Source organism: Mangifera indica, chromosome 6 (assembly GCF_011075055.1).
Source record: "Mangifera indica cultivar Alphonso chromosome 6, CATAS_Mindica_2.1, whole genome shotgun sequence".
In the NCBI taxonomy this organism is placed as follows: Eukaryota; Viridiplantae; Streptophyta; class Magnoliopsida; order Sapindales; family Anacardiaceae; genus Mangifera; species Mangifera indica.
Genome location: NC_058142.1, coordinates 7,091,299 through 7,111,770, shown reverse-complemented (window position 1 = coordinate 7,111,770; position 20,472 = coordinate 7,091,299). Strand labels below are relative to the sequence as shown.

Below are 20,472 nucleotides of genomic sequence, written 5' to 3'. Positions count from 1 at the left end.
ATCTTTAATTCTAAATTATTTACTCACACGATGACAATGTACACATAGTTTTGTTTTATTGGCAATAAAAAAAAACATGTTTTCTTATTTTTTTATTTTCTTGCTTTGAAAATGATTGAGGTCTTAAGCACCATAAATGAAAAGAGAAACCTGAAGGATAATCCACGATCCAGTAAAAAGTATGCACCTGCATCACCAAATGAAGGATACATGACCGGTATATTAACTGTTTAATCACAAAATAACATAATCCCTCAATAATTAAAAAAATAGAGCTATTTCAAAAAAGAATTAATATAATAAAATAAATTACCTTTAAAACAAAAAAAATTTAATAATTAAAAATACTTATATTTAAATTTTTTTTAATATGTCATCTTGTTGTTATTATAGATTAAATATAATAGTCAAATACCTTTAAATGTCTTTTGATTGATAATTTAATACTGTCTTGAAAATGAACCATGTGGATCACAATCTTCCACAACCTATTGCATACACGTCGGCTGTTTGCCAGTTGATATTCATAAAATACTTCAACTCTAAACATAACTAAAAGCAACAAAAAAGGACCATACAAACTGGTCCAAACATATCATAAATGCACCTACTCAATTGACCTGCATCTCCATATCCACCGCTCATTTGTTACTTACAAAACATGAAAGGAAATTATGAGTACTAAACATCTAGTAATTATGGATTTTAAGTTGTTGAACAGTCCTGCATTAATGGTGTACGTTTGTTCATATTGTGCCACATGGATTAAGTGAATAACATGTCATGTAGCATTTTATTGATTAAGTGAATGACCATGCGTATGGAGTGAATGCCCATTACAATAGTTCTGGTTTGAAAAATTATAAAGCAACACGCAAGGTCTTGAAGTGGCCATTTTTAAGATAAACTTGTATTCAAGCAATTTGTGTTATTTTGCTCTTATCTAGTGATTTAGGGCATACTCCAATCAATTGTAGCATTTTCTAATGAAGAGAAAAAGGAGATAGTGGCAATGAATCCTTCTTGAAAATGAGTTTGAGTGATTACTTACTAATTGAAACAACACTATAGTGTTGCAGAATCCTAAAAGAGACTAACCTCCTAGAATTTAGGGTCTAAATAGTATCTATCTTATTGTAACTTTTATCAGATGAGGCCACCATAAAATTAAATGATAAGCATTTAAAAGACAGTGACTAAGCTAGATCCTGCAACTTGCTTCCAACATCATCTTTAGTATCTCAACAAGAGACTTATCCTTGGAAAAGCAGGCTATCTTGCTTTGATAAGTAGGAAATCTTGAACTAGGTTTTTCTTCAACATTTTCCAGCAAAGTTTGTCATTCTTAGGTAAAGATAATTAAAACATGAAATGAAGGTTGTGAAATATAAATTTCGTTGAAAATGATTGTTGAAATTATTGTGTGGTTTATGAGCAGCATTGATAATTTTCAATATGATCTATTAACTTGGTAAGATATGACACGAAAAAAATCAGATTAAGGTTGAGTTTTTTTGATATGAAACTTATTTTGGGCCAACTCGATAAGACTCAAAATCTAATTGGGTAGTGTTCGGGTTGACACGAAAGTAACTCGAATGGACTTGAATGATTAGAGAAACATTACTTTAGTAGAAATTGTTAGGAATAACTTATAGAAATGTTAAAAGACAATATCAAGAGTAATTGAAATCCTTACATGTTACTTATAATTGTATTTTTATATAGTTATAATTACACACATTATTCTTGATTTTTATTCAAATATTTTATTTTATTATTCAGTAGCAATAATTTAATTTGGTTAGTAAGATTATTGACGTGTTTTAAAAGTCGTAATATGTAATTTTTAAACCATTTGTAAAAATGTCAAAATGTTATATTGTGTGTTTATCAATAATAAGTTGAGATAATATAGTGAAGAAATTAAAATGATAAAAATATTTTAGAAAGTGAAAATAATCGATAATTTTAGGTTAATTTGGGTTAGATTGGATCAACCTGAATATTAAAGGGTTGGGTAAGAGTTGAGAATTTTTGATACTATTCTATTTCAAGTTAGGTTATAGTTGAAAGTTTTTAACACAAAATCTAAACTGATACGATACGAATATGCCCAAAGACACGAACTGCTAGATCTATTTATGACCATGGATTGGATTGGGTTGTGTTGGGTTGCATGTGGATAGTTTTTAGATGACAATGGATGTTTGGGTTGAAATCAATTTTAGTTTGATTTGGGTGAATAAAATTGATTAGCCCAAAATAAAGCCGGTGGAATTGTGTAATTTGGATAGTTGGCTCGGATATTAGGTCTTGAAGATTGGATTGAGTTGAGAAGGGTAAAGGTTGGGTTTGGGTTTTATGGTAGGTTGGATTGATGCTGGGGAAAATATAAATGCTGGGTTGGGTATTGGTTAATAGAATGTGAGTTTGGGTTGTTTGGAATGTAATTGAGCTAAATAGTACAAGTGGTATAAGTGTGGCAGGTTTGGTTGTAGTTAAATTGATTGAAAGAGTGCATTCAGTTTGGGAAATAAATGATATTGGGTTTACTGCAAGCCAGTTGGGTTTCGGCTCAAGCCTAGGGCTTGAATTGTTATTATATAGGCTTATTTGATTGAACGTGGGTGTTGTTGGATTTAACTGAGTTTGAACTAGACTGTGTAGTTGAGAAAAAGTGGGTTGGTAGGTATTTGGGTGAGGATGAACTATTTGAGGTATTGTATTTGAGGAGGGTCTAATGATAACGAATTTGGGTTTAATGGGTTAGGTAAATGGGTTGTAATTTTTTCTTCTCTATTGTTCTCACTAGCAGCTTTGTCTTCCCTTATTTTCTTCACGAGTTCAGCGTAGCTAGTGATTGGAAGCATCTCCATTGATTTCTCATTTTCTTCTTCTTTTTGTTTGGCAATTACTTCACCTTTCATTGCTCGTTTTATCCTCGTCGTCAGTTGAAGTCGATCCCCAAATCACTAAAATCTGTTATTTCTTCATTTCGATGGTCGTTTCCATCACCTTCCCACATGGCCCCTGATTGTGCTTCAATAACAACTTTTCCACCTCACCACTTAGCCTTGATTCTCTGGATTGAGCCTCATCTTTATTCTTGTGCATTCATGATCCTATCACCACATTTCAGTTGCACCTTGTTTGTGGTTTTCCTTTCCCATAAACTCTAGTGTGTGTTTTGATTTTAGAGTCTAAAGTTACTGTGATTTTAAGTGGCAGTGCGCTTTGGGTTACACTCACCTTTTGATGGAGTTTTAGGTCAAGCCTGTGGATACCATTGGTGCCAGATCCGTTAGACAGGCTGCTTCAAAGACTAACAATTTGGCTGGCGATGGAACAATCACTTCTGTTGTTCTGCAACAAGGTTTGATTACTGAAGGTGTTAAAATTTGTATTTTATATATGAATAGCTGTGATTGATATTAACAGTTCTGCCAGCATCGATTTTTAGAGTTGTATTCAAATAACTTATTTGGTTCTGTATCATACAGGTAGTAGCAGCTGCTGCAAATCCAATTCGAATTACTAGGGGCATTGAGAAAACCACTAAAGCTCTGCTAATCTTAAGTTGATGTCGAAAGAGGTGAATGATGACATTCTTCGGCCTATTTATGATAGCTTTGGTCTGCATGCTTCTTTTTTCACTTTTACCAAAACTTCAGTGAAAGACTACGCCAATATGTCTTTTTAGCCCACTTGTAACTTTGCAGGATTCACTAAATCGGGGATGGCACATTTTCCATGGATATGTTTTGCTGGTGGAGAACAGTGAACGAGCGATTTTGCTGATTTCATTGTGGGAAACAACTATGAAATAGGAAATATGATAGCTGATGCCATGAGTAAAGTGGGGAGGGAGGAAGGAAACAGTTCTGACAATAACTTGTATGTTGCGGAAGGGATGCAGTTTGCCCCAGATTATATTTCTCCTAACTTTGTTACAGACTGAGAAATTAGCAATTAAATATGAAAATTTTAAGGCATGTGGCAATGCCATTAGTCTTCATCTTATCATCTCCAAATCTGGACTTTTTTCCATTTCATTGTGTTTCCAAGGGATTTCCTCCGATATATTCTTCTGATGGTTGGATGTTGTTTTATTCAATTGCTTCTGGCTGACATAAAGATAACAAATGCAAGCGATCTTATTTATATTCTGGAAAATGCTATTCAAGGCAGCCACCCCATTTGTGATTATTGCTGAAGACAATGAGCAGGAAACTCTTGCTACTCTTGTTGCGAACAAGGTCAGAGGATCATTAAAGATTGCTGCACTTAAAGCCCCTGGATTTGGAGAGCGCAAAAGCTATTCAAGGCAGCCACCCAATTTGTGATTATTGCTGAAGACAATGAGCAGGAAACTCTTGCTATTCTTGTTGCGAACAAGGTCAGAGGGTCATTAAAGATTGCTGCACTTAAAGCCCCTGGATTTGGAGAGCGCAAAAGCCAGTATCTTGACGATATTGCAATCCTGAGAGGAGGTTAGTCTAATATCTTCTGTGTTAGGCCCTGGCGAGTAAATGGAAATTGACATTGTGAAACTTTCAGGAGGTGTTGCTGTTATTCAGGTAATTCTTTGATTACTTGCTTCCACAGAATACAGAGTCTGGCTGATTCCCTTAATTTTAGAATATCATCTCCATTTTATTCATTGGTATTATTGCCATGTTGCATGTCAAGGTTGAAGCACAAACAGAAACAGAGCTTAAGGAAAAGAAATTGAGAGTAGTAGAAGAGAGCCTTAATGCAACTGGCAGCAATATATATACATAGAGAGAGAGAGAGAGCATCATCTAATCTTAAAAGGGTACAGCATAAATTACCATTATCGTTGAGGCCCTCTAGAATAATGAATATCACTAGGATTTATTTTATATCAAAAATCCAAAATTATTGCTTGAAGATATGAAAAATCATAACCTTCTTTGTTATCATTTCCAAAATTGAGTTTTCCAACTCTTCTTGTGGGGTTTGAAGTCATGGAAACATGTCATGTTTGGGTTTAAGATGCTATTTTCTTTTCAAAGTACAGTCATTAAATCTATAAACACTGCAATAAGTAAATCAAGATTTTATAAATATAACAGAGATTCGAATTCGTCTTCTTGAAAATTCTAATATTCGGAGTCGTTTAAGATGTTGTTTTGGCCCCACTTATTCCCTCATAAATTTGTCTATATAGATGTATTCTAAGGAAAAAAATATCAAAAAAAAACAGAAGAAAATTATAAAGCACAATAGATTTTGCTTTTAAATATCACTATCTAAGATTACAGCAAGATCCCAAGAGAAAGGCTGTTTTTTTAGCGTGACTCATGCATCTTTTTATGAGTAAAATACATCTTCCCCAAGTTTTTAAGTAACAGTGTTTCGAAAGTGTTTTAGTATTTTTTGTTTTTGGTAACTGGGGATCCGTCCGGTATTGGTTGGATGGGCAAACCCCTAACACAGTAACAGATCCACAACCATTGTACTGTAAATCCAAATTTTGTGAAGTTTTAATATTTTATTAGTTTTGTTAACCCGTAGAGTCAAGAGTTCTAATAGTTACTTTAACCAATAAAGTGTAAATTGTGTAGATCATTTGACAAAAATACTAACAGAACAATAACAAGCTGAGCAAATTTTTTTCATATTTGAAATCTGAGGGGGAAATTATTATTTACAAAAGCCTCAAAAGATAAATTAAACTCTTATAAAAGAAAGAAATTACTCGAGTTTGTATATCAGTTGTTTTTATAATACATAAAAAGCACATACATGTTGCCAAAATTTGTTTCATTTTTCAAAGCTATCAACTAGAGTGATTGGGGTTTGTTTGTTAGGTTCTCCCTCAATTTTTTTTTTTAATCAAATGACAAAGGAATAAGAATATATTCTCTTGTTGCTCAAATGGGTATTTTCTAGAAATCATTTTAGGTGAGTATATATCTAAACAATAATAAAAATAATATTCAATTAGACCCCCAATTTTCATATACAATAAAGTCTAGTCTTGTGTTGACAAGAAAGCCATGCAATTTCTTTAATAATTTTTCTAATCAAACTTTAGTTATGAAAACTAATGTGCATACGCTTTTTTTTTTTTTCTAAGAGTTTTTTAACACTAAAATTCCATTTTTGAGTAAGAACCAACAACAAAACTCAACTGCAAGATAGTTGTTGTATTAAACTGAAGAACAGAAAGATTTTTTTTTAAGTGAAAAAAGAGAATTAGTGTTTGGTTTGTTTTAGCCGAATTTGAGTTAAAGTTTTAGTTTAACAATTCAACTCAAATTTTCTTTTGACAATGTTATTCATTTCATCAATGATACCATTCGTCTCATTGGTGATATTATATATTTATCCCATTGATATCATTATTTACCTTGTTAATAATACTATTTATCTTATTGATGATTTTTTGACAATATTTTTTACCAACTCAAATTTGCTATTATAGATTTAAATCAAACTCAAATCATATCATATTTAAGCTAAGTTCAACTCAAATCTAGCTATAGGTTAAATAACAGAAGGACACAAAAAGGGAGAGAAAGGGTTGCAGGTAAGGATGGCAATTTGGACCCGACTTTAGGGGTCCCGACCTTCCCCAACCCTAACGGGGAGGGAATTCCCCGATAAAAACGGAGAAAGGGGCAAGGATGGGGACAAAAAAATCCCCGTAATCGGGGACAGGTCGGGGACAGGGATACATATATCCCCGCCCCGCCCCGCCCCGCCCCGCCCTGCCCCATCCCCTCCCCACCCCCTAAATCTAATATATTAATATAATAATTTCTAAACTATTAAGTTCTAGAAATTTTTACATTATGATTTATTAAAACTATAACTTTAATTTTACTAATTTTTGAATTATCAATTATCAATTTTTACTAATTTCTGAACTATTAATCTAATATATTAAAAAAAACGCAGAATCTCATTATCATAAAATGCAAATGCACCAAATTAATTCTATTTCAAATTCAAAACTTAGTTAGTCAATCCACCAGGTTTTACACAAAAAAAAAACAAATTATAAACTTGAAAAAATCAATTGAAGTGAATAAAAAATATTAAATTTAATGTTATTATAAAATTACCCTAAATCACATACATGAAGAGCTACTAATAAAAAGATTAATTATTGCGTATTATTAGATTTTATGAAAACTTTATATTTGAACTAAAATAACAATAAATATTTTGGAGCTCTTGTAGCAAATGATATTTTGGGATAATATACTTTATTTTATTTATTGAAATACATAAAGGAATTAAAATTTCTATTTACGGGAATTGGGAGAGGATTTTTCCCTGCGGGGACGAGACAGAGATGGGGAGGAGATTTTTTCCCACCAGGATGGGGCGGGAATGGGGAGAGGATTTTCCTTCACGGGGAGGGGACGAGGATTCTTTTTTATCCCCGTAATAGGGACGGGGTGGGGATGGGGATTGATATCCCCTACGGGGACGGGGACAGGGATTGATATCCCCTCCCAGCCCCTCCCCATTGCCATCCCTGGTTGCAGGAACAATAGTAAAGACAATTAAGTAAAGAGAAAGGTCTGCAACCTCACAAAGACAACGGAAGAAAGATTTTCACATAAATGGTGAAGTGAAGCTCGAGTTAGGGAATTAGACAATAGAAAAAGAATTAGATTAGAGGTAGATTTGTCCCCAAATTAATAAAAAAAAAAAAACCCATTTAAGAAAGGAATATTGTGCTTCTTTAAAAAAATTATTATGAAATGTTCTTTTGATACTGAAAAGCATTTTAAAGTTTGATACGGATATTTATGCTTGTCAATTGGGTTGGGCAAACCTAAGGCTCGATTGTTCAGTCCAAAAAAGTCAATTTAGGGCCAAACACGTATTCGGGTCTGGGCTGGGCTTAAATAAAAAAATTCTCTCATTAAGTTATCAAGCCCAAGACCTGATAAACATGAAAATTGTAGTTTTTGTTAATTTATATTAATATTATATTGATATAGTGTTTGTTAATATATTTCATATTTAAAATGGAATAAATTTAAAATAAATTTAAATGTTACATACAAATGTGTAACTAAAACTATATTATTAATTTTCCTAGTTAAACCTTCTTTTTTATATATATTTAATGGGATTATGAGATTTCATTAATTATATATTTTTTAAACCAGTTATATTGCAAAATTCAATTATTTTATACATTAATTTGTTGTAAGAAACTATTGTTTTATTTTTCATTTTTGTTTCTATGGGCCTCAAAGAAGATTAAATAAAAGTAGAGTGTTTGTGTAGGGTTTTAAAACTACAGTCATATTTTTACAATTCTTTTCTTAAGTTTTTTGGGCATGTGCGAAATAGAGCATCCAAAATCCAATTCAATTTAATGAATTAGACCTAAATTAAAATTTGAGGCCAAAATGGGCAAACGGTAACCAAAACCTAAATTTTTAAATTGAGTTTGAACAAGCCTAAGTCTGGTTTAAAATACCTTATTGACAGCATAAGGATATAATTATGTTTTTTTTAATTTACAAAAAAGCAAAGCATTTTAATGAACTAGTTATATTGGCATGTACACATCAAAGCACCCAAAATCCAATTCAATAAACTAGATCCGAATAAAAATTTCGAGACTAAAATGGGCAAACCTATAACTAAGCCCTAATTTTTTTTTAAGCTAAGCTTGAACAAACCTGGGTCTAGTTTAAAATACCGGATCGTCAGCCCAAGGGATATAATTATTTAACTTTTTTTGTCTTTACAAAAAAGGAAGGCATGTTATTCCTTTAATGATAATAAGAACGATTTTAATACAAAAATAGCACGCCCAGTGGGACTCGAACCCACAATCGCTTGATTAGAAGTCAAGCGCCTTATCCATTAGGCCATGGGCGCCGTTGCTTTTGTGTGATGTTTAATTTATTTTGTATTATAAAATACAAAATAATAACAATAAAGAACAGCATTAGTTAAAAGAATTAATTAAATTATATGGTCCTGCATACACGATGCATAATCAGCATTATTGAATGAATTTATTTGTAATTTTAATGTTATCTAGAAACTCTGGCATTGAAAAATATAAAAAATTTAAATTATAATAAAAATCAAATTTCATTAATACAAATCGTTGCAAGAAAACGAAAGGCTCTTAGGCAAATGTCTTTTTGGAGTTAATAACAGCCAAAACTAAAGCCATTCAGAAGCTCATTTCCAGCTAACATTTGCCCATTTTGGGCTATGATTAGAACATCTTTACCACCAAATCAGTTTGGATAATTGAAGGATTTTAATACCAATTATGAAATAAACATCAAAGGTAAGGGAACTTGCAGCCAACTATTTGACTTTTTGAAAATGATTACAGGCTAATTGTTTGATGATTACACTCAAAATGTTATATCAAAGATGAGTAAATTTTCAATTTTCCCTTAATCCATCTTAATCGATGTATTGAATCATCTTTTACTAAAAAAAAGTTGGATTTTGTCGTAAACAAGGTTCGATTTTTATATTTCTGTCATTTTCAACAATCTTTCATATTTTTGTTGTGTTTTTGAAAAAATAAATTCAATTTTTTAAGGATTAATTATAAATTAAATTTAGTCTTGCTCTCAACCTCCATCTACTTGGATGGACACAATTTGATAAGATTATTTGTAAGAGGGTCACCTTAATTAATGCAAACTTTATTGTATTGGGAGATAATCTTACATCAATAATAATGTGGAATATAAACCTCACAATTTTGTAAATTAAAACTACAAAAGGGCCACAGCCAATGTCATTTCAATTGCCTTTTCAGTCACATAAAGGCTAATAACTTACGATTGTTGAGTTGTATCCTAATAAAAGGTTTCAAAGTAGAGGTTGAATAACTTTATTAAGGGTTAGGTACCCAGTTATAGGAGATGAGGGTATAGGCTTCTTATTTCAACAGTATGAGGTTAAGGGGCTTAACATCAATTGGGTTCTATATGGCAACGCTAGTTGACAGTAACGAAGTAGTAGATTTGTTAGAAGCAGTCCCAACTTGTAATGATGGAAGTAAAATTCCTAATATAGATAATATAGGTATTTCAAATTAATTCCATTGGAATGATGTTAGTAATGAAGATATAGGTAAAGAGGGAAGGGAAAATGTAAGCGAGGAAGGAGAGGCTAATATAGGTGAAGAGGGCAATGAATAGAGGTAAAAGAGGGATAGTTATAAGCTAGGCATGTGTATAGTAATTTTACCAAAAGAAAAACTAATGATGTGAAAGATGCTGATAATAATGCACGGAAATGGATTATTGAAAATGATCAATATTAAATCCTAGTGTAGACAATTTTTTAACCCTAATCAAATCCCATGATAAATAATATGTGTAAATTTTAATTATCGGTTGTGAGATGAAAGCGAGCTACCCATTTTAAGCTTGCTAGAGCTATTTAGGAGGAGGGTTATGGTCAAGATGAGTGCAAGAAAATAAGCTGGAATTAAATAGATTACTATAATTCCTCTGGTCGTTCATAGTAAATTATATAAGTTTATAAAAGATGTAAGGAATGTTGAGGTGACCTAATCAGGTGATGATGAGTTCGAGGTTATCGATTTTAGTACCAAGGAGTGCAAAACTTACATCTTGAAGTTACAATCACAAATGGGTTATTGTGGCTTATTGCTAATATCTGGTATCCCTTGTGTTCATAGAGTTAGTTGCATTATATTGAAGAAGTTCCAAATGTTTGAGTAGTTTGTGAACTCTAAGGTAATAATTCAATCATACATAAAGATCTATGATGCTTACAAAAACTTAACAATGAATGCAATTTTTGTCAATTTATTTGGCAAAATATGAAAAGTTCCAAGAATAACCCATTGAATTTGAATTAAAAAAAGGTAAAACCTCCTCCATATTTTCACTCAAGTTGCATTTTCACCTTTTACATATATTTTGATTCATGTTTTCAATATATTTCTTGAGTTACAAATATGATTACCCTCATCAAACTTAACCAACCACAACGAAGGAATGCTCTATTGGATCACAAAAATCATCATCAACCCAAATATCCTTTATATTCATAGAATCAATGACATTTGGTTGAAAAAATTTTAGACTTTTGAATAGTTTGTCAACCCTAAGCAATTAAGTCATATATGATAAACTATGTTTCTTACATTCATCATGTGCCTAACAAGTTAAGTTGGCCTATGGTTTGGCATTGAGAAACTTTGACCACCTTCCAAACACACCAAGGCTAAGAAGACATGAAACTTAAAAGTGAGATGTGGTTTAGTCAATTTATTGGACATAGTAGGAGGAAATGCAAGAAAAACACCTTGAACTTAAATAAACAAAAGGTAAGACTTTCTTCATATTTTCTCTTAAATTGAATTTTTAACCTTTTGCATACATTCTAATCATGTTTTCAATATATTTCTTGAGTTATTGTAATATGTGTTTAGTTTGTCAACAATAGGATCAAGTGATCTTAGAGAAGTGACACTGTGTTTGGGATTGGTTTCTTTAGTAGCTTGGTTACTCAAGGATATTTTTTAGTCTTTCTTCCATGAGCCCATCACCAAAGTGTTTTATGATGGGAAAATGAAGAGTTTTATGGTGACCCTCCTTTTAACACCAAATTATTGAGATTGAAAATCACACCAATGGGAAGCATATTAAATTATTAGTGTAATTCAATAAAGTGATAATGAACAACAACAATGTGATGAACTAAGTAGGGTTTTTAAAGTAGTTCAATATGCTATTCAAAAGTTTTTGTTCACAATTTTGTTATTAGTATTTGTGTTTACAATTTGCAGTGTACCAGAATGAACATAAAAAGTATCATCCCCGAGCCTTTATACAATCCTTAATTTGTAGGGTAAGAGATAGGGGATTACATGTGTAATCATATATTTGAATACAAAAACACTAGTATAATGAATTTGGATAAATTTTTGTTAAGAAAAGTGGATGATTGTGCACTCCCAATCAATATTTATAAAACCAGACCAGTGATCGAACCAGTTGTCTTACTAGTTCATGGTTCAACCGGTATAACTTATTATCAAATTATAATAAATAGATTTTGTTTAAAAATTTATAAAAAATAAAATCAATTAGGATACTCACATTTATGGAGATCAGAACATATTCTTTTTGAAAAGTAATAATTATTCATTTGATTTTAATAAAATAATTAAAATAAAAAAGTTTCAATCTCATGATACAAAAAAATATAATTCTATAAATTATTATTTCTAAAAGACATTTTAATGAATATGAATTTTTTTTTTGAACTTATTTTTTCTTATAAACTTTTAGAAATTCTTCTAATCTAACAAAAAATAATCAAATTATCCAAAAATAATTAAAATTTCAAAAAAATTCTAAATTTTGGTCAAACCTAGTTTTGACTGAGTCAATGAAAAAATTGGTTTTTCATGTTAACTAGATTGAATTTCGAACTAGTTTCTAGTTCAATCAGTTGAACCAATCGATCTGATCCAATTTTAAAATAATTGCTCCCAATTCGGTAAGAAGTGATCCTTATCCCGTAATGACAGGGCATGAAAAATATATATTAGGGAGATTGTGGTGAATGATTGTAATTGTCAATATTTCTCCTCGCTTCTATCAACTTGCGAGTAGACAACATAACTAGTTGCTACATGTAGTTCATATAATTAATTGTTATATACCATATGATCACTTCTTTAGAGTAATATTATATGCAGAAACAATAACGTATCATTATATAATTAGATAATTAAAAATTAAAGATAAAATAACAATTGATCATATGATAACACATCGTTATTTATACCTAAAAACTGTAGATATAATTTTATTGTAAAACTAAATATATAAAATACTCAATGCTCACCCACTTCTTTAAAATCATAACACCTAATTCCACCACGTTTTAAATGGGAAAAAAAACATATATTAATCAACCAGACAAGATGTGAAAAGGAAGTAGGATTCTGAACTAGCACATGAACTTCTCAATTATAATTTGATTTCTAGCATACATATGCCAAAAAGTTGCACATGGATCTGATTTAATATCCATGTGAAAAGGAAAATTTTTATAAACAAGCTAAACTTTGTTCTTTGTCAGAGTACACACTATTATTAAATTGAGAAAATCAAATCAAATTCAATGCACTTTCTAATCATTAAGAATAAGGGAAGATTATTATAATATAAGGGGAAAATCCATTAAAAATATTAAACAAATGGATCTGTAAAATAAAAATAAAATTTTGGATGGAAAAATATGAGGTTGTTGATACCAAACAAATCAAATCGCAAGAAGAAGATCACAAATTGGGAAGAGAAAAGGAAATTTCTAAAAAGATAATAAATAATTTTCTGATCCCATAAATAAAAAAAAATTGAGATTCGATGAGATTATGAAACTCTAACAAACAACACATCAAAATTATGCAATAATTAAATTATTAATTAATACTAATAGGCCAAAATATTATATTAAAATGTGTAGTGAAATTAGTTTGCAAATCTATGTCCAACTGAAGTATAAGAGTTCAATAATGATATTAGAAATAAAAAAATATATATTTTTGTAGCTGTAATTGAATTGGACCGTCAGTTGAGGGTTGAAGCAATTACATCAAATATGATAAATTTTAGGTCCAATGATTAATTTTATAATTATTGAATCAGATAAATTAAAATTTTGATATTGATATACTATCAGAAGAGATATGAACATCTTTTAGATATGAAATCTTATCATTTACCATTTAAACAATCTCTAAATAAGAACCAAATATTTAGTTGAAAGCTGATGTGAATAAAAAAGAAATAATCTTTATAAAGATTGAGCAACTTTAAAATTTATTTTCTGGGCCAATGTACCGACTTAAAATTTCGCCAATTAATAAATTCAATGAATGCAGTATTTTATCAAAACCAATGACTTGTTTTTGCTGGCATGTTTTTTTTTTTTTTTAAATGAAATCAATGGAATCTTCTTGCTACAAGCCAGAATACCATAATTTATGCCGGCTCTAAAGGTTTTATTTTATTTTTATTTTTTTACCTTTTTATCTTTATTTTTAAATAAATATTTATTTCACAAATTGATTGAATAACACTATATAATCAAGTATTATTTATTTATAATAATAATAATTCAAAATTATTTAATCACATGATGATATATTATTATTTTTATTTAAATTTAAATTTATTATTTGTATAAATAATTTTATTAAATTATTTTATTTATATATAAAATTACATCGACAAATGAGGGTATGATCAATACCATTAAAAATTTTAATACAATTAAATAATGAAATACATATTTATAAAATAAAAATAAAAATATATAATTTTAACTAATAAATCTATCATTTTATGTTATCTCTAAATCAAACATTCATCCATATGTAAGAATTGGTCTTTTTGCGTTGAAGAATTCTTGGGTCAAGTGGAAACGGATTCTCTAACGCTGATTATACTATTTGTTTGACAAATAATTAATGAAAGGAGCTGATATGATTAATTTCTCTAACCTTGATTAAGACATCAAATTTTGAATAATCAAAGACTAATAATAAATAAGCATCATAAATTCAATACAACCCTTAATAATCTCTTTTGAAAGTGTCAAAAGTGAAATAACCACTTGAAAATATATTCAAAAAGGATCTTACAGTATAAAACCAAAAGTTAGAAATCACTTACGTAGATAAAGTGTTTCTTCTAGTATGCAAATTAGCGTTATAGAACAATTTGAAATGTTAAAAAAATTGATGAAACATTAGTACTTTTAATGAGAAAACTTTGATTTCAGTTTCTGTCACACTTCTAAAATCTGTATTTTATCTTATATAATACTTATAGGTTTGATCATTATGTTTCAGAATGACATATTATTATGTAATTAAATATTATTTTATTTTTAATTCAAAATTATCTTATCACATAGTTACATATTTTATTGACTAAGAATAGATATTATTCAATTGACCCCACCAAAGAAGGTAAATCTAAGAATGGTACCAAGTTTAGAAGAAGCTTTAGATTTTACGTAAATGACAAAAGCCGAAGGCTTTAATTGGGCAAAACATGTCGTGTGGAAGAATTTGCCTAGATTAATAGCGATGGTAATGCATGATTAGTCTGTCCGCATGGAACATGTTTCTTCCACATTAACGTCATAAGCAGCGACAAGTGAAGCTTCATTTGCCCATACAACAAGAATACGAGATAGTCTTCGCAGGCTTATAGAAGCCGTCAATGGCGGAATATCATATCAGAGCGAGTTACTACGTAAATGCCCCATCAATGAAGGCAAGCCAATATTATCATTTCAAGAGTAAGAAAGGTTATGCATGCATGATTGGCTAACAGTTTCAATGAAACTATGTGCATAATTTTGTATATAAATAATAACGTATCATTATGTGATTAAATATTATTTTATTTTAACTTTAAATTTATCTTATTACATGACATGTCATATATTATATGATTGAAAGTTGTCTGGTTTTTCAATCATATATTTTTGTTCACAAATTCTAATTAACTAATTAGATAGATGTTTTAGAAGGACCTATAACTCTTTTGCGTACTTTTGGTTTTGTGTAATTTTGTTATTTACAATCAAAGTATAAATTTTAATCAAAGTGATATAATGGTTCCAACAATTAATCACTTGATCGAATGTTATATTTTCATTATAAATAACAAAAAAATAATCTTATATATACAAATAATGATGTGACGTCATATGAGTAAATAGTTAAAAATTAAAAATAAAACAACATTTAATTATATGGTGATACATTATTATTTATATACAAAATTATACACAAGAATTGTGCACATAGAATTATTGATAACAAAATTACACAATATTGAAAATAAACATGAGAGCTGAGGTTTCTCTAAAACAGTTAATTAGAATCTGAGTACAAAAGTACATGAAAGTAAAAAAAAAAAATATAAGTAACTTTCAAATGCTTAAAAAACAAGTAAGTTTCCAATGCTAATAAACTTTAAGAAAAAATTGAAGAAATTCAGCTCCAAATGATCAATCAATTTATATTGTGTAACCTAATATATATATATATATATATATATAAATGTCAATGGATGATTGAATAAAATTATTAAACAAATCAATTTATACTATTACTCGAAAAATTCAAAAATTAAAAAGAAACATATTTCAATTTAACAGTGTCAAACATATTAAAATACATAGAAAATTATCAAAATATAGTGATTTAAATCTACCCAAGATTTAAAAAAATAAGAAATTAAAAAAAATCAAGATCAAACAAAAAATCAACAAAAATAAAAATAAAAATAAGAGTAATCAAACAAGTTGCTAGTGATATATACAAACAAATTGTTTGATTCAATGTGCAAAGAAAATCACTTTCAAATATTCTACAAAACCACAACAATATTCACTTAAAAGAAAAAAAAAGATAATTAAAATAATCTCTAATAATAGAAAAAATATTAAAATATAAAGAATTTGTAAAAAATTGAAACTCTCATATAAGAAAAAGAAAGTCTGATAAATTAACTCTTATACAAAACCCCAAAACTTATACAACTAATCAAACTTACAAAATAAAATAAGTAAAAAATTTTTATTGAAACCAGTTGAATAAATCATGTTTTAATCTAATAAATTATCTGATTAACAATAGAAAATTAAATTTTGCTCAGGAGCTCCCAGTGTTCCTCTTGAAGCAAAAATTTTTCTCCTTAAAGCAATATCTCTTAAGAAATCAATAAAGCAATAATTAACAATTTCTTTTAATAAATTAAATTAAGACATCATCCCTATACTTGAATAACAATAATAAAAATGTGAAAATATTAGTCAATATACCATTTTTAATTTGATATAATAAGAAAATATTTTTTATATTAGCAATTATTATAAACTATAATTTTTAAAAATATTAGAGGTTTTTACAAAATTTTTTGGGGGTTATTAAAAATTTGAAAAAGTTTAGGGATCTTTTAAAAATTTTTAAAATATCAATTTGCCTTTAATAATTTTAAAAATAACAGTTATACCCCTAAAAAATTGAATAAAATGGAATAAAATTTTTTAAGGATTAAATTATCAAGTTTAAAATATTTAGGTCTCATCAAAAGTTGATTTTTATTTTCAAAATTAATAAATAAAAAAACACTGTTTTACCTTTATATAGTTATATTATTAATTTTTTAATAGAATTTGAGTTTGGGTAAAAAAATATTATTTATATCAATTATTTTTTTAGCCAAACCTTGAGTAGAAATATGTTTTTTATTCTATAATAAAAAATCAATAAATGATGCAATTATGCTTAACTAGTAACTTACGAAGTATCTTTCCAACTAAAGTTAACTATACATAAGATAAAATAAATATGTTTACACGTAAGAAATTTTCCAACAATATTATAAAAGTAATGGGTTATTATTATTATTTTTTTATATTTTGGAAGGTCAATGGCCTTAATTAAATGTACATTCTTGAAGTATTACAAAAATACAATTAATAAATTAAAAAATTATAAAAATTAAAACTCTCGGTTAGTAAGTTTTTGTCGAGGTAAACGGATGGTAGGTCAAGGGTCGCTGTGCATGGAGCTTATTCTCTCTTCCTCTACAAAACCCCCTTCTTCACTCTTTGCTTCCCCATATTTCTCTCTTGCTCTCTCTCTCTCTTTTCTCCGCCATTGCTCTCTTCTTTCTGTTTCGACCTCACTCCTTCCTGCTTCGCCATTGCTCTGTTTCTGTTCTCTCTGTTTTGACCTTTTTTTTTTTTTCTGATCATGATCAAACTTTCAGAACCCAAGTACTTCTTCTCTGAAACTGAAAGTACCAGCAACTCGACATCTTCCACTCCATCTTCACCATCTTCATCCGGGTTCTCTTCGCAATCTCACCAAACTTCCCCCTCTCACTTGTTGACTCACTCCAAACCCGGTAAACGACCAGCTAAGAGACCAAGATCAGCGGCATGTGATGCCACCAGCTCGTCAGGGAGCAAACACCCGGTTTACAGAGGAGTACGAATGCGGAGTTGGGGCAAATGGGTATCCGAAATTCGTGAGCCAAGGAAAAAATCTCGCATTTGGCTTGGAACTTTTCCCACCCCTGAAATGGCAGCCAGAGCTCACGATGTTGCAGCTTTAAGCATTAAAGGCAACTCCGCCGTGCTGAATTTTCCTCAACTTGTCGAGTTTTTGCCTCGCCCATTGTCGCTTCTGCCACGTGACATTCAATCTGCAGCTACAGAAGCTGCTTCAATGATAAAATTTGATTCTTTATCATCATCATCACAGTCGCCATCACCGTCACAGCCACCGTCGTCATCAGCCGACGTGTCGGCGGAATCAGAGGAGCTGGGAGAGATTGTGGAGCTACCAAACATTGAAGGGAGTAGCTTTGACGTGATCTCAATTGACTTGTTTGAAGGGTGGGTGTATCCGCCGGAAGAGTTTTCAGAGCAAATATTCGGAGCAGAGTACCCGATCGTGGGCAACCTTGAAGCTTGTCCTTCAGTTTGGGATAATTAATTTTGCAAAATTGGTTTGTGCTTGTTTATTTTTTTTGGCTGACTGCCCACTTCAATTACTGCATCATAATTCATACAAATTTTTATTCCAACATACACCATAGCTAGATTGAATAATATTAGTATCTATTTCTCAAAGAATGATACTATTTAAAAATGGGTCATCACTTTTTCCCTTTAATTCTGCGATCTTTTCCTTTTTTATTCATAAAAAAAATTTCTAGTATTTTAATCTTTGTGATTGAGTGATTATTATGAGTAGCATTTCTAAGTAGTTCTATAAGGGTTCAAGTTTAAAACTCTTAAAATAATACGTTTAAATTATTTAATATAATGATTATAAATAATTATTAAATTCGATGTTTTACTAATTCAATATAATTGGTTTAATCTAGAAAAAAAAATTGGGTTTGGATGGGTTTGTACTATTAACAAAAAATAATATATATATATATATATATATATATATATATATATATATATATATATATATATATATATATATATATATATATATATATATATATATATATATATAAAGGCTAAATTGTGTGGTTTATTATATAATTTGATATTGAAAATTTGATTTTTGGACTAGGACAAAATGAAGAAAAGTAGTGCATTGGAAGTTTTGGAAGGTGAGAATCAAACGGAATATGCCAAAAAAATATTGCCGTTGCAAGAATGTTGACAACATGTTCGACAAATTGCAGAAGTGAGAGATACACAACGTCTCCATTTATTTTTTCAACTGCTCAAATATTTGACTGTAAATTGGCTCAATTTTGTTATAATTACTCACGGCAATATTTTTCTTACCTAACGGACAGTTTATCCCTAGAAGATTCTCAAATCCAGAAAAAGTCACAAAGAAATAAATAAATAAATAAATAAATAAATAAATAAATATATATATATATATATATATATATATATATATATATATATATATATATATATATATATATATATATATAAAAGAAGCAGGAAAAAAAAAAGGATTTTCCACCACCCACTAACTTTTAAATTTGATTAGGTTGAAAATAAAATAATTAACTACTAATAATAAATTATTGTTATTATTAATCCGTGAATCTAAAACAATAAAATTATATATACATATTTTTAATACATAATTTAGATATACAGATTATATGTTATCGTATGATTAGATGATTTTAAATTAAAAATAAAGTAATATACAATTACACGTTGATATATTATTTATATACTCAAATTATATATAAAAAATATATGCATATAACATTGTTCAATCTAAAACATAAGCTTAAATGGAGTTAATTATTTCCATCTTTCCATTTGATCCAAAAGGTTTTAATTTTGATGAAAAATGTTATTATATCATATTCTATAAATAAATTTATATAATTTATTTATACATATAATACTGTATTAAAAACATTAAGTATTAATTTAAAATGTCTCTTTTTTATTTTATTTTTTGAAATATTATATTTTTCTAATAATAACATTGTTAGAAAGTTATGCATGTACCTTCATATTCTAAAAAATATATGAAAATCCACTTGTTAACCTTTATATGTTTGAAGTCAAAACATTTGCTAAATCATATATGATTTTGATGATAGTTTTTTCACATCGATGCATGATCCATACATCTAAAAGAAACTATAAAAAAGTAATTTTTTAGTTGCAAAATTGCTAGTAATTCTTTCAAAAATTAATTTGAATTAAAAAATGCCCATCTACACTTGTTCTTAACTTAAAAATAGTTAAGTCAATGGTTCAAAAAAATAAATTTAGAATAAATCAAATATTAATTAGGGTTTTGTCACCAATGTGAGATAAGCTATGTGTTCATTGAGTTACAAGTCACACCAATTAAAGAGTAAATGTCTAATATAATTACAAGGGTGAAAAACATTTTTTTCAACAAGT

General features: G+C 29.1%; 1 protein-coding gene, 1 long non-coding RNA gene and 1 other non-coding gene across 3 annotated transcripts; 2 read left to right on the top strand and 1 right to left on the bottom strand.

Moving 5' to 3' along the window:
* The first annotated feature begins 2,732 nt into the window (after positions 1-2,732).
* LOC123218656 lies at positions 2,733-4,992 on the top strand. Its single transcript, XR_006502725.1, has 3 exons — positions 2,733-3,376; positions 3,504-3,595; positions 3,723-4,992. It is a non-coding gene; the product is annotated as an uncharacterized LOC123218656 (long non-coding RNA).
* A 3,818-nt stretch (positions 4,993-8,810) lies between these two features.
* Positions 8,811-8,883, bottom strand: TRNAR-UCU. The gene has a single exon. It is a non-coding gene; the product is annotated as a tRNA-Arg (tRNA).
* An 8,717-nt stretch (positions 8,884-17,600) lies between these two features.
* Positions 17,601-19,390, top strand: LOC123218633 (ethylene-responsive transcription factor ERF036-like). Its single transcript, XM_044640143.1, has 2 exons — positions 17,601-18,566; positions 19,151-19,390. The coding sequence occupies exon 1, from the start codon at positions 17,807-17,809 to the stop codon at positions 18,551-18,553; it is 747 nt and encodes a 248-aa protein (XP_044496078.1). The 5' UTR covers positions 17,601-17,806; the 3' UTR covers positions 18,554-18,566; positions 19,151-19,390.
* The last annotated feature ends 1,082 nt before the right edge of the window (positions 19,391-20,472 follow it).

Excerpts from the sequence above, each read along its gene's own strand:
- LOC123218633 (XM_044640143.1), top strand. The coding sequence starts at position 17,807 with ATGATCAAACTTTCAGAACCCAAGTACTTCTTCTCTGAAACTGAAAGT.